The sequence below is a fragment of the Ostrinia furnacalis genome, unplaced genomic scaffold, assembly GCF_004193835.3.
Source record: "Ostrinia furnacalis isolate ACB-3 unplaced genomic scaffold, ASM419383v2 OfSCF7492, whole genome shotgun sequence".
In the NCBI taxonomy this organism is placed as follows: Eukaryota; Metazoa; Arthropoda; class Insecta; order Lepidoptera; family Crambidae; genus Ostrinia; species Ostrinia furnacalis.
Window position 1 is genome coordinate 126,242 of NW_021137731.1, and position 22,476 is coordinate 148,717.

The window sequence follows — 22,476 nt, forward strand, 5'->3', positions numbered from 1 at the left end:
TGAGCAAACATCCTGAAGAGAGTTATTTTAAACTGGGTGTTTAATAGAACGGATCTACCAGCGACTCTCTTATAAAATCAATAAAATAATACTTTACGTAAAATTGGTTACTTATGATTTCTAGAATTCCAGGGTTGTCCCGAAAGTTTGTAAGTAATTATGTCTTGAAACTTCTCTTTTAACTTACATAATAGGTGTGTTAAGTTGGTTTCATTTAAATTAGTAGGTAGGTGTAGATACTTTACTGATAGTGACATTGAAACTATTGCCCTTTCTTTTACATACAGTCACTAAACAGTTTCTGTATAAGGGTGGATTCGACCAAAATAAATATTAATCTCAGAATAAATCGTCAATTTTTCAAATTTAATTTTTCAAATCATAGATGATCTGAGGTTTTCCCATACTGAAACTGTAAATGTGCCAGTTATACCAGGCGTCATTCTCGGATAAAAGTTGGTCGAATCGGGCTAAGTAGAGATGTAATTCGTTCTTTTAATCATTTAATGAGAGCACGTTTTTAAGCATGATTTGAGACTTTTTTGATTCAATAATTCTATGATTCATAACATAAATAAGTTTAAGTATAAGATGACTACCCTTCTTATTTCTAGTTTACAGTCCCATTTAGTGTGAAAAGGGTAACATAGTCATTACTACATGTTCAATATAAAGTTTATGAAAATAATTGAGGCGTATAAAATATTTTTTTTTATCCACAGCGAGGAAACTCTTGGCTTGTATCTCACCTGATGGTAAGTGATGATCAGGCCAAAGGTGGAAGCGAAATTCTCAACCACAGAGGAACTGGCTATCTTACCTCTTTATGGCATAGGATAAACTTGCTAACCTAATACTTAGTTGAACCGGGAAATGAAAGGGTTTCGAGAACAAAATATAGCTCTTTTCGTAAGGCAATAGTTTAAAATGATGCTAATTGAAAGGAAGTATACGAGCATTCGTTTTCTAACTCTCCAAAGAATGCATAATATTACAAGTTCATAGTAGTATAACACGTACAACTGCAATTTGTTTTGTTTGTTAATCAGGCCTTAGCTAATTACCTAGTAATTGATTAGCTATAATTTAGTATAATCTTCACACAATTAATTTAGTCTATCAAAACATGTCAGTTTATAAATCAACAAATACGGAATTCTTTTGATAATAATTGGTATAACTGTAATTAGGATAATTTATGTTACCTAAGAGTTGGTAATTTATTTATTGTTTCAGGAAGGAAATGAGAGAAAATACATGAATTTATTGTATGAATTCGTTTATTCGTTTTTACGCGGATCCTCGTAAAATAAATTACTTAACGTAATAATAAATTAACATTCAATCGTTAAACATAACATACGGTAATAAATATGACTTAAAATTCAATCACACGAAAAATTAACTAAATAAAAAATAAGAACAACTAAAAAATCTAAATACACAAATAAAATAATATCTTTGGAACAAAAACTTAAAAATATTTGGTAAACAAATAAAGTACTCTCTAAAGAGATTAAGACAATACTTGTAAAATATTTACACAAAATAGATACGTGATAAAATATATAAATATATACGTACGAGTACAACATACATAGATAGGGATATGTATTAATATGATATGAAGAGTAATAGTGTCTTTACGATATAATAAATACAAACTATCAAATAAGATAGATAAATACGAAACGATGAATAGATGTTGACAGATACAAGTAAAATAAAATAAATATCAATAAAATAAAAAGAAAAATCTAAAAAATACTGTAACGTAAAATATACAGTTAAGACCATTCGCGACTCACACTCATCCATAAAGAACCACTGTCATAAAAATGAAACGGTGGTTAAGTTAAATGAAGAAAATATGAAGGCCCTTGATGAGCCAAATAAAATGGAGGCTCCTAATCTTTGGAGCTGGTTAATAAATTAATAAATTAATTTAAACCTACGCTTGCTTAGCGTGGGCACCGTACGCTAGGCTTTGAGCGTCTTGGGACCTGCCCCAGCCGCCACCGCCACCGCTTTCCCAACCGTGCTCTTCGTGAGCTGGCTCAGACCATCCACCGCTGGATTTCTTCTCAAGAAGCTTCTTGATAGCACCAAAGGCAGCGGCGATGAACGCGATCTTGCCAAGGAGGTAAGCCTTGAAGACGGCGAAGGCAATGATACCTAAGAACAAGGGAACGAGGGCGGCCAGCTTCAGCTTGATAAGAGCGAGGATGGGCAGGAGTTTCTTGAGCTTCTTCTTCTTCTTACCACGACCTGGAATGACAAAGATGACATTAGAATTTGATGAGTCAAATACGTAAAAAGTCCCTACTTGAATCGTATGAACAATGCAATTTATATAAAAACAAATAACACAAATTTAAAACTATCAGATTCGGAGATTTATAACTCTGAGCTGTGGCTATCAAGCATATTCTTTGAAGGCAGTTCATATGAACGTCAACGAACTCGTGCCTATATCTGTATAAGAAAGTATTGTCCGGATCAATAGCTAAAAATAATCTTTTGAATCTCGACGAAGCCGACGCAACATGCATTGTTGAACCAACAAAGAATGTTGACAATAAAAAATTGTAGCCCCAAATTCGTTGCAGCCAAATATGCACAGTCAGGAAGGATCACCAAAATAAAAGTGAAATGAACTGAAGGTATTTTCGAGAGAAATCAGCTTGTGAAAGTGAGTAGGTACATGTAAATCACACGACGGAGGACCACACAAACCGGTATGATTTCCATATTTTTGGAATCGTGCCGAATTGATCGGAAAACGGTTTTATAATATAGGCAGTTTCTAAAATGATAAATGTGACATCAGACGGAACGATCATAAAGTTTATGGTGGGCATCGTGGGTATTAAAATTAATTTTCCAAATTCCATGAATATGAATACATAATTTTACTCTACTTACTTAATTTACACGTAGGTAATTTTGATAACCACGAAGAAAAAAATGTTTAATAATAACGACGATTTTTCACCAAACCGGAATGAGAATAAAATTAATGATCATGTAATTAGACAAGCAGAACAAAATCTAGACCAGATTTAGCAAAAAACTAATCTTTATAATGATCTAATAGTTATCTTATAGAGCTAGCTTGAAGAACTTGAAAACCTATTAGGTAATAAATAACAGGCTTTAATAGTTGCAACTCGTACATTTGGGAAACTTGCTTACACTGGTTTTAGTTCTCACCATGATTACGGTCATCCGTGTGGGCTTGACCAACTGGAACTAGCTTATAGGCTCATCCAAATATTACTTGTTTAAGAACTTTCTATTGACACACGAATAGGTGCGATTGAAGCTGTGTGATAATTCTAAGAAGAATCCTACATTAAAGACAAACAGACTGCTGATGATAATGCATTTATGACCCTTGTTTATGCATTTTGGTTCTACGGTTACATTTATAACGGTGCGGCCTCTATGTATGTCTTAGTAGACATCTTTTACTACCCAAGGGTCAGTTAGGACAATACAATGGACCTTTGACAAGATAATACTCGGATAACGAGACAAATTACAATCAAGATACTAATGAGGTATAACAATTGAATCTCTCTTTAGTTTTGGTACCGGCAAATGGTATTCGTTGCACAAAAGATGAAGGTCTCGAGAGTTCAAACGATGGTTATGGAAAAGAAATTAAAACTGCTAAGGCTTGGTGTGCATGAGCTTTCGGGGACATGTCAAGTGATGAGAGTGTTAATCGTCATTTTTTTAAGAACTTTTGAATTTGGGGTATCGTCTCAAGTACTTTGACAGAAATGGAAACAAATGACAGGTTTAGAAAAACTTGTTGCAACAGTGTTTTTTATTTTATAAATACTGGAAAAAATAGTACTTAAAAGCACTAACATTCTATAACTGTAAATAAATACATAATACGAAAACAAAACGACGAGTATTTTTTTAATTATCTAGGAAATTGGTTTTTTTATTACTGCTATCTTGTACGTGTACATAACAGAAATAAGTCTTTACTTAACAAAATTTTCGTTGTAAATGCTTATTATAATTGTAGAAAGTGCATGTAACAAAATGCACTGTTCAATTACAGCAATAGTTATGCGTCCAGTCTCGCAAACTAACGAGGTCAACTCAGGGCACAATACTATGTCCCGGACACATATGGACAACAACAAAGAAATGGCCATAACGTTAGTGGTTAGCGGCTTTTCGAATTTTCACTTTGCGGTAAATGTTGCAATCTTTGAGAGATTTGCATTCGCGAAGTGTTAGTCACGGTGACTTTTTTGTGACAACACAGTAATTTGGCTCCTTTTGAAAGGACATTTTCATTTCGATTTCATAATGAGAAAGTTAACATAAGTTACGTAAGGGTCATTTTGTGACGTAATTTTTTACTGATTGCGTAATACATTATGGAGCATCAATTTTGGAAAAGCAGCTCCTTATTGAGGTTTTTTTGAGTATCAATTTACCTTAGGTTTGACTTTTCAAGTAAAATTTCTTGCAATAATAATTATGAGACATTAGAAATTACTTTTAATAGCAATTAATTCTAGTTACGACAATAAGTACCAGGTTAATAGCTCTATCATGTCACCTAATTTCTATTCCGTCGTGTGTTTCTGGCCTTATGAACTTGCACCGCCATTTTCATGTTCACACGTACCATCCCAGTTCACAATCGTGTGAATAAGATTAATAGTTTTCACCGTTACAAAAACAATCGATTTCAAAAGTTAATTGTTCTGTTATGTGCAATTGGCGCCTAAAATCAGTAGGTTTTTTTAACCAAGCTTTCATTTGGTAGTTGCTTGACTTGTTGATACCAAAATTTTCAAATTCAAACCAGATTTCTATCTTAAAAATACTGACCAATTGTTGGGATTGGTAATTTGTATTTCCGAAATAAATTACATATTCGATTCGCATACTGCATTAGCATACATTTAATGAGATTCAACTTTATCAATCATCTAGCTCGTGTCTTTGTTGCATTTGCTATTCACATTTATGTTGATTTATGCACAAGGAAACAAATTAATTTCTTTGTAGAAAAGCTTCTGTGACTAAACTGTTGACTTTGGGATACAAAGCGAATTATCTAAGTGATCTGGTCAATTTTAAAAGCTCAATTTAGAATTTATGAAATAATTTAGAAAATAATCTAGATATTTTCATCTAAAAATTTTACAAATCAATGTATATTACCTTCCTCATCACCAACTGAGTTGTCGTCTTCGAAAACCCTGGGCATTCTCAGCTGTAGAGCATGGTTGTCCAGGAAATCAACCACATTGTCCAGGATCCTTTCTTCTATCTGAGATTCCCTGGCCTTGGGGTCATCAGGGAGAGGCTCGTAGCTTCGGGCTGATCGGGGGCTTCCAGTTCTGGTGAAGGAGATGCCATCGACGACGCTCATGTCCTTAGAGTTTGCGAGGTTTTCTGTGTACTTCATTGCTTTTTCCTGTGGACATAATTAATTGTTATTAAAATTTTTAGCGTTAAGACTTGAATCTCGAAGTTGATTTTTAATATAGCGAGTGAATGAATGTTCTTTTTTCATCAATGAAAAAATATGGAATAAATTATGTATTGTTATAAAAAGGAAGATAACTAATATTTTTTGTTACTCAATGAATTCGAGAGAGTCAAAATTAGTTTAAAAAAAGTTGAAATGGTTTTTACTCCAATTCTGACTTAGTAACGTTTAGTGGCTATTAAAATTCGAAATTAGTTTTATCTCGGTCGTTAAGTTCAAAGTGACTAAATTAACTCCGTAACCACTGCCTAATTAGACTTAATGATACCGTCTCATCAACCACTTAATTGCCTCTACAGATGGTCAGCGTCAACGCTGGGAATCGAACCCAATATCGTTTCACTTCCAAAAATAACGGTATCACTTCCAGATCCCTTTGGATTTGATGTTGAGAAATTCCCAACTTTATCAGAGCGATCACTGATGACCTAATTTTGAAATCACATCCTTAACGTCCATGGCCTATTTAAAACACTGTTCCTTATCACTAATCACTGCACATCACTTCACTTCACTGAACACACCTTCAAGCACAGCAAGGTGTCGGTCTCCACGCAATCCCTTAATGTGGTTATGAACTTCTCCATCGCTCCTTCTTCCTTGGCCATCGGCAGGGCCGAGGCAGCAGCCACTATACACAAAGCCACCACGTAAACCTTCATGTTCGTTGCTAAGCACCAATTGTTGAGGATGGCTGTAAGACGCTGAGTTTTATTTTGAGTCCCCCCCTCTCAATTTCATATGTCACGCTCGCTGTCAATGCGAATGACGAAATCGAGCCTAAAGCTCAGATGTTGAGCGTATTAACACGTTTATGCTAGTTTTTAATGGAATAAAAGTGTGTTAGGGTGACATTGTATTGGAGGCGGTGGATTCTTAAAATTTTTGACGATCCTTAAATTTTGTAGGCCGATTTTTATTTGCCGATTTTGGGCACATTCTTGGGTTGCGTTCGGGTCGGTTTCGCAGAATTAGTCATATCAAATATCAATTTAAGGTCACAGTCATAAAATTATACATCCTTTTAAAATGTCTACTTCTTAAGTCAAGGTTCATTTAATGCAATACACATGGCCTATATTTTTGTCTTAATTTGATACTCATTAAGGGCTTTAGTCGAAAAATTTAAATAAAGTTACTAAGTTCATTTTACTGATTCACATAGGCTAAAAAAATATTATTTATTACATGCTTACTAAATTCTTGAGCCTATGTAGTAGTCCTAACAGAAATTTAGAAATGTGGTGCGAAGGTTGCAAAATCACTTTCTAAAACCAATAATATTTTACCTATTATCGCTTTGGACTGTATATTGCCTATTACCTATATATTTTACTGACCATTTGTATTCTTTAACAGTTTTTGACTATTCGAAGGCGATACAGCAAGCGAAAGTTAAAATTACCCGCCAGGAACGTCATTGTAGCATATAAACGGCAAAATTATGTTATAACAAAACTTCTTGATCTTACCTGTTTTATTATATCGGCGCATCAAACCTTTGTTACCTCAGAATGATGTAACATAAGCTTTCTTTAACTGCATGAATAATTTATAATCAAAATGAGGAAACGCATTACGCAATTTTCATTACGTCCCTTCGATGTATAAATTAGTGAATTCATTATGTTTGACACAATAGAGATGCCGCTTCATCAAGAGATTCAAAAACGTCGGCTTAGATCAAGCCAAATCGTCCGTGAGAGAAATATTGCTGATCATCTCATAGGTCAGCGTTTGAATGCTATAACTTTTTCTGCTTAATTGCATACTATTAATAATAAAGAAAGTACTTTATGGGATTATCTGTGGTATGGTGATGATGTAATGGTCCAGCATGGTCGTGACCCGGGGCAGCTTACCTGTTCTCGATTCTTGGTCTTAGTTTTATAAACAATGTTCATTTTGATAATCGTCTAAACATCATAAACCAAACATAGGCTGATTCCGAATTCTATAAAAAATAGCAATCAGATAGTAAATAAGTCTAAAAAGAAGACTAATGTATGAAATCGTGTATCATTAAAAACTGTCACAGAATAAAGATTAGTATAAGAAATAGCAAAAGAACTCTAAGCCCAATCCAAAGCTAATTAAGAAGTTAAAGCAAAACAAAACACTGCAAATAACAAAGATCAAGAAAGTCGTTAATTCCGTTCATTTCTCGCCGCTCTATCATTGTTTCTACCTAACAAGAGGTGAGAAGCTATCAATCAATTACAATAATGCAAAGAACATAATACAGAATAATTGGCTAATGGTGCACTAAACGACGAGCCATTATTATGCCTAACAATGACAGTCAAATCGGTGAGAGTTCAGTGCATATTCATCGAGGAGAATGGACGGTTCTGAAATAGATCTTAACTGGACACGTTAAGTTTCAAATTGATTAGACAGTCCATTTGCAGGAACTCACGGTTTCTAGGCACAAAGTTGGCGCTTAGAACGATCTGTTTATCACTGGTAGGCCCTACTAATGGTTAGTATAACTGGTATAACTTTTAAATACTATAATGTTTAATGTAACTGCTGTAAATACTGTACCGTGATTTAGTAAAGTGTAATTGGTTTAGATTTTAACTATTCTGACTAAAAACTAGCTCAAAACATAAATTTTAATAAGTAAAATACAAGCTATGTACTAGTAAATACTCGCGTGCAGGATCACGTTCAAACAATTTTGCATGTAATTGATACTATTATACCTGAATGTTAGTTTTAAAAAATATCTGAATTGTGTAAGTACTTTCACTAAAAAATACAGTAATATTCAGAGAAAATGGTCTCATGCATTGAGAGTAAGTTTAAATCGTTTAAAAATTGCAATCGACATTGCCTCCAAACCAAAGTGATTAAAGTAACTGCAACCAACATTCAAAAGACTTAATTAATGAGCATGGTCTCCTTCATTACAAGCCTAAAGCAAAGGTTTTGAAGACAATATGCATCACTGAGCGTCAGTCGTACTTTTTACTGAATAACTCGAAAACTACTGTCGGCAGATTGCAAGCGTATATTTGTCGGATCTCATTATTATTTTGTGTACTTACCTATGTTTTTCTAAAGTAAATTAGCATCTCACAATCATCAATCCTTGGTCTTAGTAAAGTTTTTCATTCTCGAACAGTGTTTGCCGCATCATTGTGTGGTACGGGCAGATCACCCACGGAATACAAGTGTGCTGGGATTTCTCCCGTACGCGCCGTAAGGTGTTAATGATGTATGAACGGTGGCGTGCGATTGTTACCTAAACCGGTTGGTGTGCTTTTACTATTCAGGTGGGCTTGGGTTCCACGAAAAAATATTTGTTTGACTTTTTTGTCCAGAATTAAAATCATCATTATCAAACTTTGGAAGATCAGGGCCCAAAGCACCTGTTTTAGTGGCTTTCGGAAACCTTAACCAGGGAATATCCTTTCAGCTTCTAGGCCATTGCTTCCAAGATGTTTTTATGGAGAATTTTGTACTGCTTTTGTAAAGTGTTTGAATCCAGCTTTGCGGGTACAATTTCTTTTTCTTGATAAACCTACGCGTTGATTTAAATTCACATATTCAAACAAAACTCCTACGTACAATGTTCAACACGGTGTCATCGTGGGTGGTCAATAAAGGGAGCCTAGATTTGTATTTGGTTATCCGTATTCATGTACAGTCGACAGTACCATAGATTTCTAAATTTTTGTTATAAAATCGCCTCTATTACAACTGAAAAATATTCTTCATGCACAAGTTAAACAAAAACAGTAGGTAAGTAATTATTTCTCTACCTTCGTCTTCTTTTGTTTTTGTTCTTTTGTTAGTAGATTCTTTAATTCCATGCCAATGTCATCCTTTTAAATTGAGTTAAAGGGTACTAACAGCATTAACTGGTACAAAGGTCCCACAAAGGTAGCTGCAGATGGGCGCTGGACGCAGGCCGCTACCAACCGGTCAACATGGAAATCATTGGGGGAGGTCTATCTTCAGCAGTGGACGTCCTATGGCTGAAATGTTGATGAAGAGTATCGTCATATTCTTGGTGCATCAAAAGAGATGGCTGTACAATTTGAGCTTTAACAAAGTAGCATCTAAATCCGGTCTAGACAGGCTGTCTGAACGATAATGTTTGGAATCTCTAACATATTGCGTATTATAGCATAATAAGTTGTTAGTTCAGTGCACGATGAATCATTGGTCGTTTATCCATTAGACAGCGCGCACCGTGAAGTTTTGATTCTTAAATTACTAGTCAAAACTCAATGTTAAAAGTTAATTGCATTTCATGAATTTTCTCCGTGGTGGCGTGGATTCAACTGGGTGGTTTTAAAAATGTTTTGTTATAATATCCTTCAAATATAGCGCTACAAAATGTATACAAAACACCTTGCTTTTTCCTAACAAAAGGATTGATTAAATGAGTTCTCATTTTCATCTGAACCTTTTCAAGTTTAGTTTGTTCATCATCGGATCCACTTCATGTCCATGTCCAATGTTAGGCATAATCTTTTCCCAAACACTGCCGAACAATGACGGTTCTATGTACAAAACGCCTTAAACACTGTGACTAATCATCATCATCACCATCATGTATATTCTATCTTACAGGTAAAATGCACGGGACTATTCCTAGTTCCTACCTCTAGCTCCCACACTGCAACTCTCAGGCAGGATGTAAGTAAGTACTACAGCTTGATCACCAATAAAAAAGGAATCATATTACCTGAGATCTAAGATCTACAGTCAATAAAAACCCAATCTTAATCTCTGGGAACGAAAAAAATACGGACTAATTAATCTGTAGTCTATTAGGTGTCGTTCGTTTCAGCCGAAAGACGTCCACTGCTGGAGAAAGGCCTCCCCCAAGGATTTCCACAAAGACCGGTCCTGCGCCGCTCGCATCCAGGCATCTCCCGTGACCCTCACCAGATCGTCGGTCCACCACGCCACGTCTTCCGGCTCGTGGTTGCCACTCAAGAACTTTCCTGCCCCAGCGGCCATCAGCTCTACGAGCTATGTGGCGCCCACTGCCACTTGATTTTAGTGATTCTGTGGTATAACTAAGTCAAAAACTTTTTTTTTGCATACGCTACAAACCAGCGCTGAGACGTTACTCGAGCGATTCGCGATTACCTAATTCAACTTCCGACGTTCATTCAACGCACGCGCATTCGGTTACCTACATCCGTCAGTTGGATAACTGTGGCGTCACTGAAAAAACGAATATTAAGCACATGTTAGTGGGACATTGTAGAGGTTGCGAAAGCTTTTGTAAATACCTACCTACTTGCAAAAATATTTTGGTGTTTTTCTTCCTTTAAAGTAATAAAATATCATGTAGAAATAATGCTCTATTAATAAAAAAGAAAAAAATATATAGTATTTCATTCATACGAGTGTTTTCGCAAATATTTTGTGTGCCAATTCTGCCTTAATAGCTTTTGAAGTTGATGACACACATGAGTCTTCTACACATAAAATTATTGTGCATTTAAAAACCCACCTTATTAATAAAATTCTGTTGCTTGTTACGGAACCCCTCTTAAATTCTTTATATTGTTATAATGGCTGCCAACGTTTCCGTAAGTTATATTCTTAAAATGCGACATGTGAACAATGCAGTCAGTATATCCACACATTAAACGTAGAAATTTCATCCAAACTTTCTCGAGTTCACACAAGATCATAAAACATAGAGCTATCATGTGTTGGTTTATTCCGTTTTTGTTCAAGTGATTTCCACCAAAATTTTATTTTCAAAGTAAGAGCGTCTTATGGCCGTTTTCACCATCAATCCCAAATTTTTAAGTAACCCCTATGAAAACAAAATTCCTGTTATGTGTTATCATAGGGGTCACTTAAAAATTAGGGCTTGATGGTGAAAACGGGCACTAGCCTACTTGCTATAGTTATTTCATTTACGAGTATTTACATAAGCAGGTTTCAAGTCGCCCAATCAAGTCTAAAGCGGTTCCATACGACAACACACTCGTTGCGCGCTCAAATTCAGTGTTAAATCTATTATAACTGTAATATTTCAAACAAAAGACGTCCACTGCTGCACAAATCCATACACTCTAACACTGGAATAAGGAATAACCCTCATTCTGGCCAGTCGAGTAAAAAGGTGGAATTCGTGGTACATAAGGGAATAAATGTGAGTTTATTGTATTGTTCATTGTGACAGCCAAACTTCCTACTCAATGAAGTTGTTGAAGAAAGTACAACATAGTTAAGCCCTTAAAAAGCACTTAACGTAATCAATTCATCAAAAAGTCTTTAAATGTGAATTTTCTGTGGTTATAAAATATAATCTAGGTCTCTTGAGTTTAAATTTTATGAGCTGTTATGTGCGTCTGACGTGGGATGTCCACCCACAAGGTGGACCGATGACCTCATAAAGGTAGCAGGAAGGCACTGGATGCGGGCTACCAACCGCGCGATATGGAAAGAAATCATTGGGTGAGGCCTATGTTCAGTATGGTTCAAGTAAATTGCCGATTTTTCATACCCTCTGCATACCCACCTATATTTTTGCAGGTAGAGAAAATCAGAATTTTCTGGTTCAGACTCACCAAACTGGGAAACAATAAAAGAAGTGATTTTCTGTAGGTACCTAGAGGTACCTAGATCGGATTTAGCTTCTCAAACCACTAGAGCGTAGGGTTCTGGTGTAAAATGTCATAAATTAATAATAATTACAAAGTAAACAGTAAGGCTGAGTTGCACCAACTTACTTTACCGTAACTATAACAATAACCGGTGTTTTTTGTATGGAGTTTGACAGATTTTTGACGTTTGTTAAATATTTGATGTGCATCATCCCAGCCTAAGTAAACCATAAAAATAGTTCCATAAATGAAATAGATCGTCTACATTTTATATTTTTCAATCGACTATCTTTTGTTTAAATAATCGGACAGGCCTTTAGTTCCAGACAATTTATTCACCATTAATTTAATTCATGACCCGAGCTTGATTGTGTAATATTTGACAGCCGTGCCATCGGAGCGGACCGTGTGAATCACGAATATCGAAGATCCGGCACGCCCATTGAAGAAAGTGGATGTTACGCATATGTCATGACCAACCTGGGCCCTCGGAACGCCCGGGTGATGCAAGGAGAGAATTCTTTGAGAGAGACGGAAGATACGCCCTATTTTCTCTTAACTTGATTGAAACTCGTCCTTTCCTAACATAGGGTTTGCAAAGCTTTTGAGAGAGTCCAACCCTATTTATGATCAAAGTAAGCAATTTAATCTGTGTTAATACCAAACGAGACTATTCCCACCTCTCGTTCCCACCGCTGCGACTCCTGTGTAGCCAGGATTTATAGCTTGACCGCCAATAAAAACCCAACCAGTGAAGGTCAAATTTGTACCGGGGAAAGTTAAACTGTCATTGGACCTGCAACCTGTTTTAATATTGACTCAACTTTTAAGTGCATCTACTGACATGTTTCATAGTTTTTGTACTTGTGGGAATATGAAATGGCAAATAAACAAACTTTTACTTGTAGAAATTAACATTGACTAATTGCTATAAAATATTCTTCAACTAGCTTTCCGCCCGCGGCTTCGCCCGCGTGGAATTTTGTCTGTCACAGAAAAACTTTATCGCGCGCGTCCCTGTTTCAAAAACCGGGATAAAAACTATCCTATGTTCTTTCCCGGGACTCAAACTATATCTATGCCAAATTTCATCAAAATCGGTTGCGAAGTTTAAGCGGGAAAGCGTAACAGACAGACAGACAGACAGACAGACAGACAGACAGACAGACAGAGTTACTTTCGCATTTATAATATTAGTTGGGATTCTTTCGATCCCAACCGTGGGTAATCTACAAAATCATAAAAACATTCAAACATGCGATCTAAAACTAAAAGCTTTCAAATCAGTGAAAGTTTATTACAGCGCCATCTGTTTAAAACCCATTGAACTTCTACCGCCTTTTCTTCGTGTGCTTTCTTTAATTGATTTTGTTGTTAGATCTGCTTGCTTTGCGGAAGATATCCTATCTAGATTCTTAGCTAGGTTTCGCTCTATTCGATTGCATACTGCATTGCATTTTATCAATCAAATTAATTGTCTCTACTTCAAATATGTATTACAATGATCTATTGATATGCTTTATTTTCACCTCGAGACAAAGTTGACTTATTTATTTTGTAGTGTCAAGAAACCGAAGAGTAAAATAGGAATATTTGTCACTTCGGGATTAATTTAGCTGACTCTTTCGTCAAAAAATGATTCATGAATTTAGTAGAGTCCATTTTTAGTCGTGATAGAGATAGATGGAGCTTGTAAGCTCGTTACAACGAGCGCAAAAATAAACAGTAACAATTAATCAATCGCAAGAGATCAGACTTTAGCTGGACTTATCGCTAAAGCTACCAGACAATCTACATGGAAAAGAAAGTACAATAAACTACTAGAATAAGTGTCTCTCAAATCCAGTCTCTCTACGGTTAATGCATTATAATCCCGGACTTCCAGGTAGAAGTAGGACTATGGTGGTAATTCCACAATTTGCGACTGTCACTCGTCAACTCCAAAATTATTATCCGATACAGTGGATCAATAAATTAATAGTAGGAAGTAGAGATGGGATTCATAAGAAAGTTATTTCAAGATGGGTTACAGAACTTTGAAATGACAACTATAAAAAAAAATCTCTATAAACTTTGTCACCAAAGGTGTACCCTTAACATTTTTCAAGGGCAAGAAGTCCCGTTAGTACAACTGCCTCGCCCTTCCAAATGACCCTGATATTGACTACTTAACATGCAAGACCGTGAAAACAGCCAGTTCTCTAACCACATACCATCGCAGTACCGCATGTAATAAGTATACACTTCTGTAATGTACTGTGACCAATTGGACTATCTTGCAACTTTGAAATTATCGTAATAGTCATAACTCTTGTAAAGATGACTTAATAAAGCTGTGGCTTGAGATGGCTATTGTATTCGGATGTATTGAAAGTATTTTAATTTCTTTTATTTTTAGTCGATTAATGAATTAAAGACGGTTTAACTCTTAGATCCATCGGCATGACTAATAAAGTAATCAATCATGATAATTGCTCTATTATTAGCGTACCCTTTTTAATTGGAAGATTAAACACGTAAAGTTAATTAAAAAGCATAATAACATTCAGTTCTTTATTTGTACGATTGGTGTTATATAAATAGTACAAATACACACAAATAATAATTATTGTTTCGCAAATCATGATATATACGAGGCGGAACAATATTATAAAACAAAAAATATCACAAAATAATAATTATATACACAGATAAACAATAATACTAAATAAAAATATTGTACTTTGTACAAAATAATCAAATATGATAAAAATAATATAAACTGATAAATAAATATCACATACATATAATATTATAATATAAATAATAATAAATATAAATACTTGAACGTATAAACCAATATTTAGATGCTTTCATACAAGATAAAAATTATTAAGATAAAAATAAAAGGACTTAGAGTAGTAGGACTAGAAAGTATAAAAACATACTTAAAACAGTTAAACACATAACAAGTAGAAACTAAAGAGTTTTTTTAACCAAAATACACAAATACGGATACCGTATAGGGTGTGAAAAAAAATACTAATATAGTATACTAATAACATACACGAGGAATCATACAAACTTGGAACACTTTTTGGATAACAACAACAAGATTTCGTTCATCCCTTACAAAGGGTCGCAGAATAAGTTACGAAATAAATTAAACCTTAACTAGTAATAAATAAAATCAATATACACATTCGTAGACACGATATTGTGACTATTTTACACGTTATACAAAGAGGGACTTAAAATACACCCTTGGGTTGCCCCTCAATGTGTTAAAGCAAAAGCTTAATCAGATTTGATATGGCCAGCGTACGCTAGGTTTTGGGCGTCATCGATTGATCTGCCCCACCCATGGCCACTGCTAGCGAAGTGTTCTTCGTGGTGTGGATGAGCGACAACTTCATAGCTGGTTTCATGGTGTTTGCTGGCCAAGAGTTTCTTGAGGGCAATGATACCGGCAACAAGGAGGGAGACCTTGGCCAAGAGCAGGGCTTTGGTGGCGGCGAAGGCGATGATGCCAAGGAACAAAGGAATGAGAGCGGTGATCTTCAACTTGGCCAAAGCGAAGAGAGGGATGAGCTGCTTGATCTTCTTTTTCTTGCCACGAGCTGTAAAAGAGAGAATTTTGTTACTTCATTGTTTCTTAAATTATATTCGCCATCCCATCAACAGGTTTTTCAGTCTCCACTGTAGGAGGATGATGTCACTCTCTAATTTACCAGAGGCAAAAAGAACAATCGAAAAATTATAAACACAAGAATATTCCTTCAAAATATGTTTTAACATGTAGAACATGTAGGTTACCTACATCCAATCATCCAGAGTATACTTATTTACGCTAATAAGGAAGTTCATTTCAACACAAAAACAAACAAGTAAAATGTTATTCAAGAAAGTATGCAAATGCAAATTATTGTTAGCCTACTCTTGAAACCATCTGATAATAATAATATCTTACTGTACATCTAATTAAGTATGCGTGCCTACTTGTACAATATTCAGTGAACCGGGCATCTTACGTATCGAGTACACTCCAGTAAGTACCAGTAACCTATAAAGCATCCCATGTACGGTCAACATCACATCAAGCTGTGCATTTTTATAGCAAAAGCACACCTATTACTACGAAATAAGATTCTACAGTGATCAGCTTGATGTGCGGTCTGTACTCGCGTGCTTCGAAATTGCAGAGGAGTTTTTATTTGCATTAGTATTTCCTGTATTATTAGAACCGCGTTGGCCTGCTAGTTAATCGTTTGCTTCCATGTCCTAGTTCGCTAGATTATTGTTTGAATCTACCTCTATATGCTTGAGTAAACCAATTAGTAATAAAAATGGTTTTCTCATTTAAAATCATAGCAATTCATGAATAAGAAAAAGAAGACAGTATTAAGAAAATAATTAGGTACAGATGTTTAGTAAAACAAGGACAAAGAAAACGCTGATTGTATACAAATGTGAACTTCATTCAATAAAAAATATTCAGATCACTTTCTCTACTTCAAGGCCTCTGATTAAAACAAGTTATTGGTAAAATTATGCAAAATATAACTTTCACTAGTAAAATTAATTAAAGATTTAATATCATTATTAAAACCAATGCCTGCATCATTATTCTTATAATATTTTTTCAAGTATAGTTAAAAAGTTACTTGGGTAGCCACAAAATTTTCCGCTGCACCATAGAGATTCAAAATAAAAGAGCAGATGCTCTTCGTACCAAAATTAAATAATCTAAACTGTCATTCATCAAAGGTTCGAATTTCATACTAACGCCCGTATTGACAAACGATGCTTGCTTAAGTGAAGCAGCAAATCGAACGCACAGCGTTGAATAGATCTCTGTGATTGTTTATCGTGTCACACTGTGCGCATAGTAATGTTTGTGAATACGGGCGTAAATCTATCAGTGTTTATCGCCTTCATAATAGAATTGTCAACAATCTCAATTACAAAGGAAACATCAAATCGAGCCTTTACCGCCATTTTAGCGCAACCGACAAAAACCAAATTTTACAGGAGAAGGTTTTTTTTAAATATTTTTAATCAGAAGTGTGCTAATAACAAGAAAAATGACATACGTTAATGATTTTTAGAGATTTAAATATATGACTGAAAATAAAACAAAAATAATGAGTATTTATGCCATTTATGGCGCATACAATATTTTTGCTGTCACAGTCTATAGATATTCGGGCGTTTACGATAACATTACCTATCAAAATTACTATGTCCAAGAAATTATAATTGTTAAATAAATAGGCATTTTAAAAGGTTTATGCTTCCGACTGCATTTGCAAACACTAAGTCGTCTTTTTTCTATCTTTTCTGTTTATTTTTGTAATATTTGAATATTCGAATACATGTTAATTTACTATTCGAATAATAATTTGAAATTAAAAATTCGAATATTCGAATATTCGATTGCAATCTCTAATTGCATCAGAACTTTTGCTGATAATATAAACAACAGGTTTGTTTATTAGTAAACGCCCACAGTGAAGCGCTAATGTCGCTTGCGATAACAAGTGCGGTCGCTTGCGATAAAATGCATGTGTCGCTTACGTTAAGTTTTAGAAAAAATGTGTATTCACGATAATTTTAGCACTTGCTGTAACTTTGTAACGGTTTTTTTTTGGCGGGAAACACCAACAGGGATGGGTCCGTTACGGTTTAAAATACTAGAATCGATAAAAAACGGTTTTTTGACAAAAGTGTCGCTTACGATAATTTGGCGGTAAAGGCTCGAAATTACCGCAAGAATATCAAAGGCTCGCTTCATTGGAAAGGCGAGACAACTTTCTTCGGAGAAGATGCTCAGTTATGGCTCGATTTCACGATGACTGGCCCCGGCTTGGAACAGGTTCCATCATGAAAGTTCAGAAGGACTAAACCTGTCTAATAGGCAGGAATGCGAGCCGCTTTCCTGACCCAGTCTGTGTGCGTAACGTTTTTGGACTTGAATGGAATTCTAAGGTGCGATATGAAGAAAAGGTTGGTAGTGAATTTTTAGTAGATAGTAAAATGTGACAAGAATTGGTGGAGGTTTGTGAAGTTTAGCCTTTAGAAAGGAGGTTTGATAATGAAGAAGTCGCTAGAATGTTATTGGACAGTAAAATTAAATTGCATTAGGAATTGAGGAAGGTCAGTGGCGTTTAGTGCTTCTAAAAACGAATGGGTGATAAATGATATCTTCGTAATTCTGAGGATTAACAAGGAATATTGTGTTGATACTTTATCATTAGCTAGCAAGCTATATTAGGATCTTATACAAAGTGACCTTAAAAGGGCATAAATAGTAATAAGGTGGAATTTACTACCATGAATGAGAAATTGAACAATATTTAGGTATTAAAATTTATGACAGATACATAATGAAAACTCATGATTTTTCGTAAAATGTACATTATTTTACACTGTCATCGTACATATTGCAATGAAAACATTACGAGTGTCTATATGCAATAAACCTTACTCGAAGAATCTTGTTGGAAGCACCAACGATGATAATTTCACTGCATGACTAGCAGATTCCTACACGTTAAACGTAAAGTTCAAAAAGGTGAAACTAGAAGCAAGTGATAATAAACTAAGCTAGTATGTCAAAGCGGCTAGTTAACTAAAGCAAACAAGTTCGGTACAGTCGAATGGAAAAAGGTTTGGTGGAATGTAAAACACGCACTTGTTTATCACACGTAGTTTTATGATTTTATTTTATTTGACATTGTCTAAAAAAATACATTCGTAAATTTTACATAGTTTAAAGCGACAGAATAATTTCTCAACTAAATCTGAGTTAATGGTAGGAAATTTTTGATCTTCAGCTTCCGGATATTAGAATAATATAATACTTCAACGGGTTTAAATTTTTATATTGCTACTGACCGGATTTAAGCCTACAATCAATGTTAGTGTGAAGTAAGTTATAACAAAAGGTATATGATGATCTAACATCTAATCCCCAAGCATGACCACGAAGAAACCAAAAATATAAATGTAATTTTTTACATAATACCGCAAACGGAACAAATATTGAGAATAAACGGAGAGAAGTTTTATGGTCTAATTTTTGTCACCAACTGTACACACGGTACCGTTGTCCGAGTCCATATCAGGAATATTAAGTTGTAAACAAGTCACACTTAGAAATTCAGAATTAGAATTTAGAGTGTACTTGATAAGTTGTTAAAAATAAATAAATCATAATACGGAAGCGGCTTCTTTGCAGTTCATTGATTCACAATTATTTCCTTCCAATTATTCTCAGGCTTGTTGATTGATTATTGACACCCAATTACTTAAATTAATTTATTTTAACAGTTTTTTCAGGAAATAAATCGTGAAATGGTGTGAAGTTAATTGTCTACACGATCTATCATCACTATTCTAAAAATATTCAATCAAAATTGATGAAACATTATAAATATATGAAATTGGTATGACTTACGAGTAACCATTTAGTTCACTTCAAAAATTTTACACTTAAGTAGATTAGTATAACGTAAGTTAAGATAACCGTTAAGATAAACCGAAGAATTTAAATTACAGTATACTTTACTAACTATAATAATCAGACCGGCAGACAAAAAGTAAAAGTTGTTCGTATCAGATTAATTTGAAACCCGATATCACTTAGCATCCGGTCGTCGTGACTTCAAAACTATAATAGTTATCAAACCGCAATCATTTTTTGCTCTATTTGTTTAACATTGAAATAAAGTGTACCACGAACCATTACATCTGCTTGTTTAGACTTATTTAATTCTCTATTTTGTTTTATTGTGTTGCATTTGTTTTACTTTTCGTCGTTTGTTTTTTCTACTTTGATTTATGTAACGATTCTTTCTTTTTTATTAGCGTATGTAGATTGTAGAGTTTACGTAATAAAAAATGACGTCCTTTTTTAGTGCAGTTATATTTGTTAGTGATTTCTAAGCTTTATCTCTGATCTGATTTGTGAATTAACTCGCAAAGTATTTACTTATTGTCCTATGCCTTTTTATACAGTAATTACTATATTAATCTGTCATTTTATTATTTTTATAAACAGCTTAAATCTTTATAGATTTAGGGTTTCTCTCATGATAACATAATAAACTAACCGGACTGTCAAATTAGCATAATTTAGCAGTCGTCTTCTGTCCTATTGATTTGATTTGGTAATATTTATGTCACACGTTAAGACTTATTTGTTTTACATTAGATTTGTCTAATGTAGGTATCTACTTGTTTTCTTGTTATTTTTTTAATGATTTCAAAAGTATTTTTAACTTAAATTACTTAATTAGTGAGTAAAAAAGTAATTTCATTAGAAGAAAATGAGATGTGTGTTAAATGTTTGTTTTTGTGTTGTTGTCAATATTGTTTATTTTACTTTTTTTTTAATTAATGAGATTTATCTATTTTTTTAAGCAAAAACATACTTATAATATCTACATTATTTGATAATTTACGTTATTTTACAACCGGCTAAACGAGATCACTTTCATATTTTTTTTATAAATTAATTATTCCTGATAAATAATCAAAAATACGCACCTTCTTCAAGTGACCTCTTCATTCCCTCGACGGCTGATGTGGGCAGTTTGAACTGGATGACATGGTTCTCCAGGAAGTCAGCTGCGGAGTCGACCAGCCTGGACTCCACCTGGGCTTCCCTGGCCTTAGGCTCCTCAGACAATGGCTCCAGAGCCCTAGCAGACCTCGGAGACCCAGTTCCCAGCAAGGTCACCCCATCAGCCAAACTCATCTCCCGCGCAGTAAAACTCTCCGTGAACTTCAACGCTTTCTCCTGCAACCAAAAGATATATGTACTTAGTAATTCCACAAATCACTGATCACAACACTTATTTCACTTATCACTGATCCCACCTTCAAACACAAGGTAACATCTCCGTCAACACACTCCTTCACTGCTCCCAAAACGCGTCCCATGAGGCCTGGATCATTCTCGCTCTCGACCGCAGGCATCGCCCGCGCCGACGCGACTAAAAGTAGGGCAAACACGTAACGCCTCATGACTGGTAGAACTACCCCTACGGAAAGCTTAGCACAAAATGTAGCGTCGATTCAATGCCAGTCAGTTTTAAGTCCCTCACCCCACTACGCAACCGGACAAGTCCGAAAACGGCCGATTAAAACGCTTACGACGAAATTGTTTCAATACGAGCACTTGCGTGTACGCATTTTCGGGGTTCTACGGTGTGAATGTGTGTGTAGATGACGCTGTGTGCGTTCCGGATCAATGGTCGTCGTGCCACTTGCGTGAGATGCACCCGCGCGCGTTTTGTTACAGGTGTTCGTTGCGTAATCGACTGCCGAATCGATTTTTAATCTAGCTCGGAATTCGATTAAGGAAGGAAGTGATAGTGAAAAGCAGGTTTTAGACTAATGATAGTAGTTGCATGTATAGGTAATTTGTTTGTAATTAAGAGCACTTTTCCGGGAAAGTTAAAAAAAGAAAATTTGTACATAAATTATACTATTTTTAAGTGTGCACAAATTAATCGATTGTGAATTGTGTGTGAACCGCAGAATTGAAATGTTTTCTATTACGTTAACATATAAGATCTCTACCAAAGCACATAAATAAGGGAAAATTTACTCTATTCATAAATGTCTCACAAAAACATAAAATTTTCATTCATGAGTTTACTGAACAATGTGAACTAATTATTTTCGTTTGTCGAATCAATAATTAACTATGCATTGATGAGAAGTCTACACGTTCTGTGCTACAATTTCTTTAAATAAAAACACAGATCTTATCGGACCTAGTAACAATGTCTACTATGTATTTTGTTCCCAAGTCAAAACGTGCATAGACGATCTATTGTTGAAGCCAGAGGTGTATTAAGATACCAATATCTTCCAATAAATCAGTACAAAAGTACAGAGTACAGAGTGCTGATGGAACTAAGACTATTAAAAGAAAAAGAAGAGGGATGAGGGAACGACAGTGTATTTTGGTAGAGTTCCTAACTAGGAACTCCTAGAGGTTATGGGCCTATACGCATGCTTACACGTATAACCTCTAGGAACTAGTTCCTAGAAAACTCAATATTCCAATTAATGAAAGTGAGCGTTGTTTGTAGACAATAAATAAATAAATCTTTTGACAATTTCACACAGCACCAGCCCCAAAGTAAGCAACTTAATACTTGTATTATGGGTGCTAGCTTAACGGATAATAGTTACGTAAGTAATCTATAATTTTCAATTTTTTTTACTCATCTTATGGTTTTCATTAATTTAAAGAAGCTAAGATCAACCATACTATATTTTACAGCAATTATGTCAATGTCCCAGAACTTCAAACCGCTATCAATTTTATTTCTTTAGTTTTAAAAGGTATCATTAATT

The 22,476-nt window shown here is 34.9% G+C and overlaps 2 protein-coding genes across 2 annotated transcripts; both read right to left on the reverse strand.

Moving 5' to 3' along the window:
* Positions 1-1,748: 1,748 nt before the first annotated feature.
* LOC114364930 (uncharacterized) lies at positions 1,749-6,207 on the reverse strand. Its single transcript, XM_028321288.1, has 3 exons — positions 6,058-6,207; positions 5,203-5,458; positions 1,749-2,268 (listed from the first exon to the last, which is right to left on the reverse strand). The coding sequence occupies exons 1-3, from the start codon at positions 6,193-6,195 to the stop codon at positions 1,952-1,954; spliced, it is 711 nt and encodes a 236-aa protein (XP_028177089.1). The 5' UTR covers positions 6,196-6,207; the 3' UTR covers positions 1,749-1,951.
* An 8,829-nt stretch (positions 6,208-15,036) lies between these two features.
* Osi9 (osiris 9) lies at positions 15,037-21,178 on the reverse strand. Its single transcript, XM_028321290.1, has 3 exons — positions 20,986-21,178; positions 20,653-20,905; positions 15,037-15,722 (listed from the first exon to the last, which is right to left on the reverse strand). Exons 1-3 carry the CDS (start codon positions 21,130-21,132, stop codon positions 15,400-15,402), a joined length of 723 nt encoding a protein of 240 aa, XP_028177091.1. The 5' UTR covers positions 21,133-21,178; the 3' UTR covers positions 15,037-15,399.
* Between the last annotated feature and the right edge of the window lie 1,298 nt (positions 21,179-22,476).

Excerpts from the sequence above, each read along its gene's own strand:
- Osi9 (XM_028321290.1), bottom strand. The coding sequence starts at position 21,132 with ATGAGGCGTTACGTGTTTGCCCTACTTTTAGTCGCGTCGGCGCGGGCG. Across the intron at positions 20,906-20,985 it reads ATGTTACCTTGTGTTTGAAG|GAGAAAGCGTTGAAGTTCAC; the intron begins GTGGGATCAGTG and ends TTTTGGTTGCAG. Across the intron at positions 15,723-20,652 it reads GAAGAGGTCACTTGAAGAAG|CTCGTGGCAAGAAAAAGAAG; the intron begins GTGCGTATTTTT and ends TCTCTTTTACAG.
- LOC114364930 (XM_028321288.1), bottom strand. The coding sequence starts at position 6,195 with ATGAAGGTTTACGTGGTGGCTTTGTGTATAGTGGCTGCTGCCTCGGCC. Across the intron at positions 5,459-6,057 it reads ACACCTTGCTGTGCTTGAAG|GAAAAAGCAATGAAGTACAC; the intron begins GTGTGTTCAGTG and ends TTATGTCCACAG. Across the intron at positions 2,269-5,202 it reads CTCAGTTGGTGATGAGGAAG|GTCGTGGTAAGAAGAAGAAG; the intron begins GTAATATACATT and ends TTGTCATTCCAG.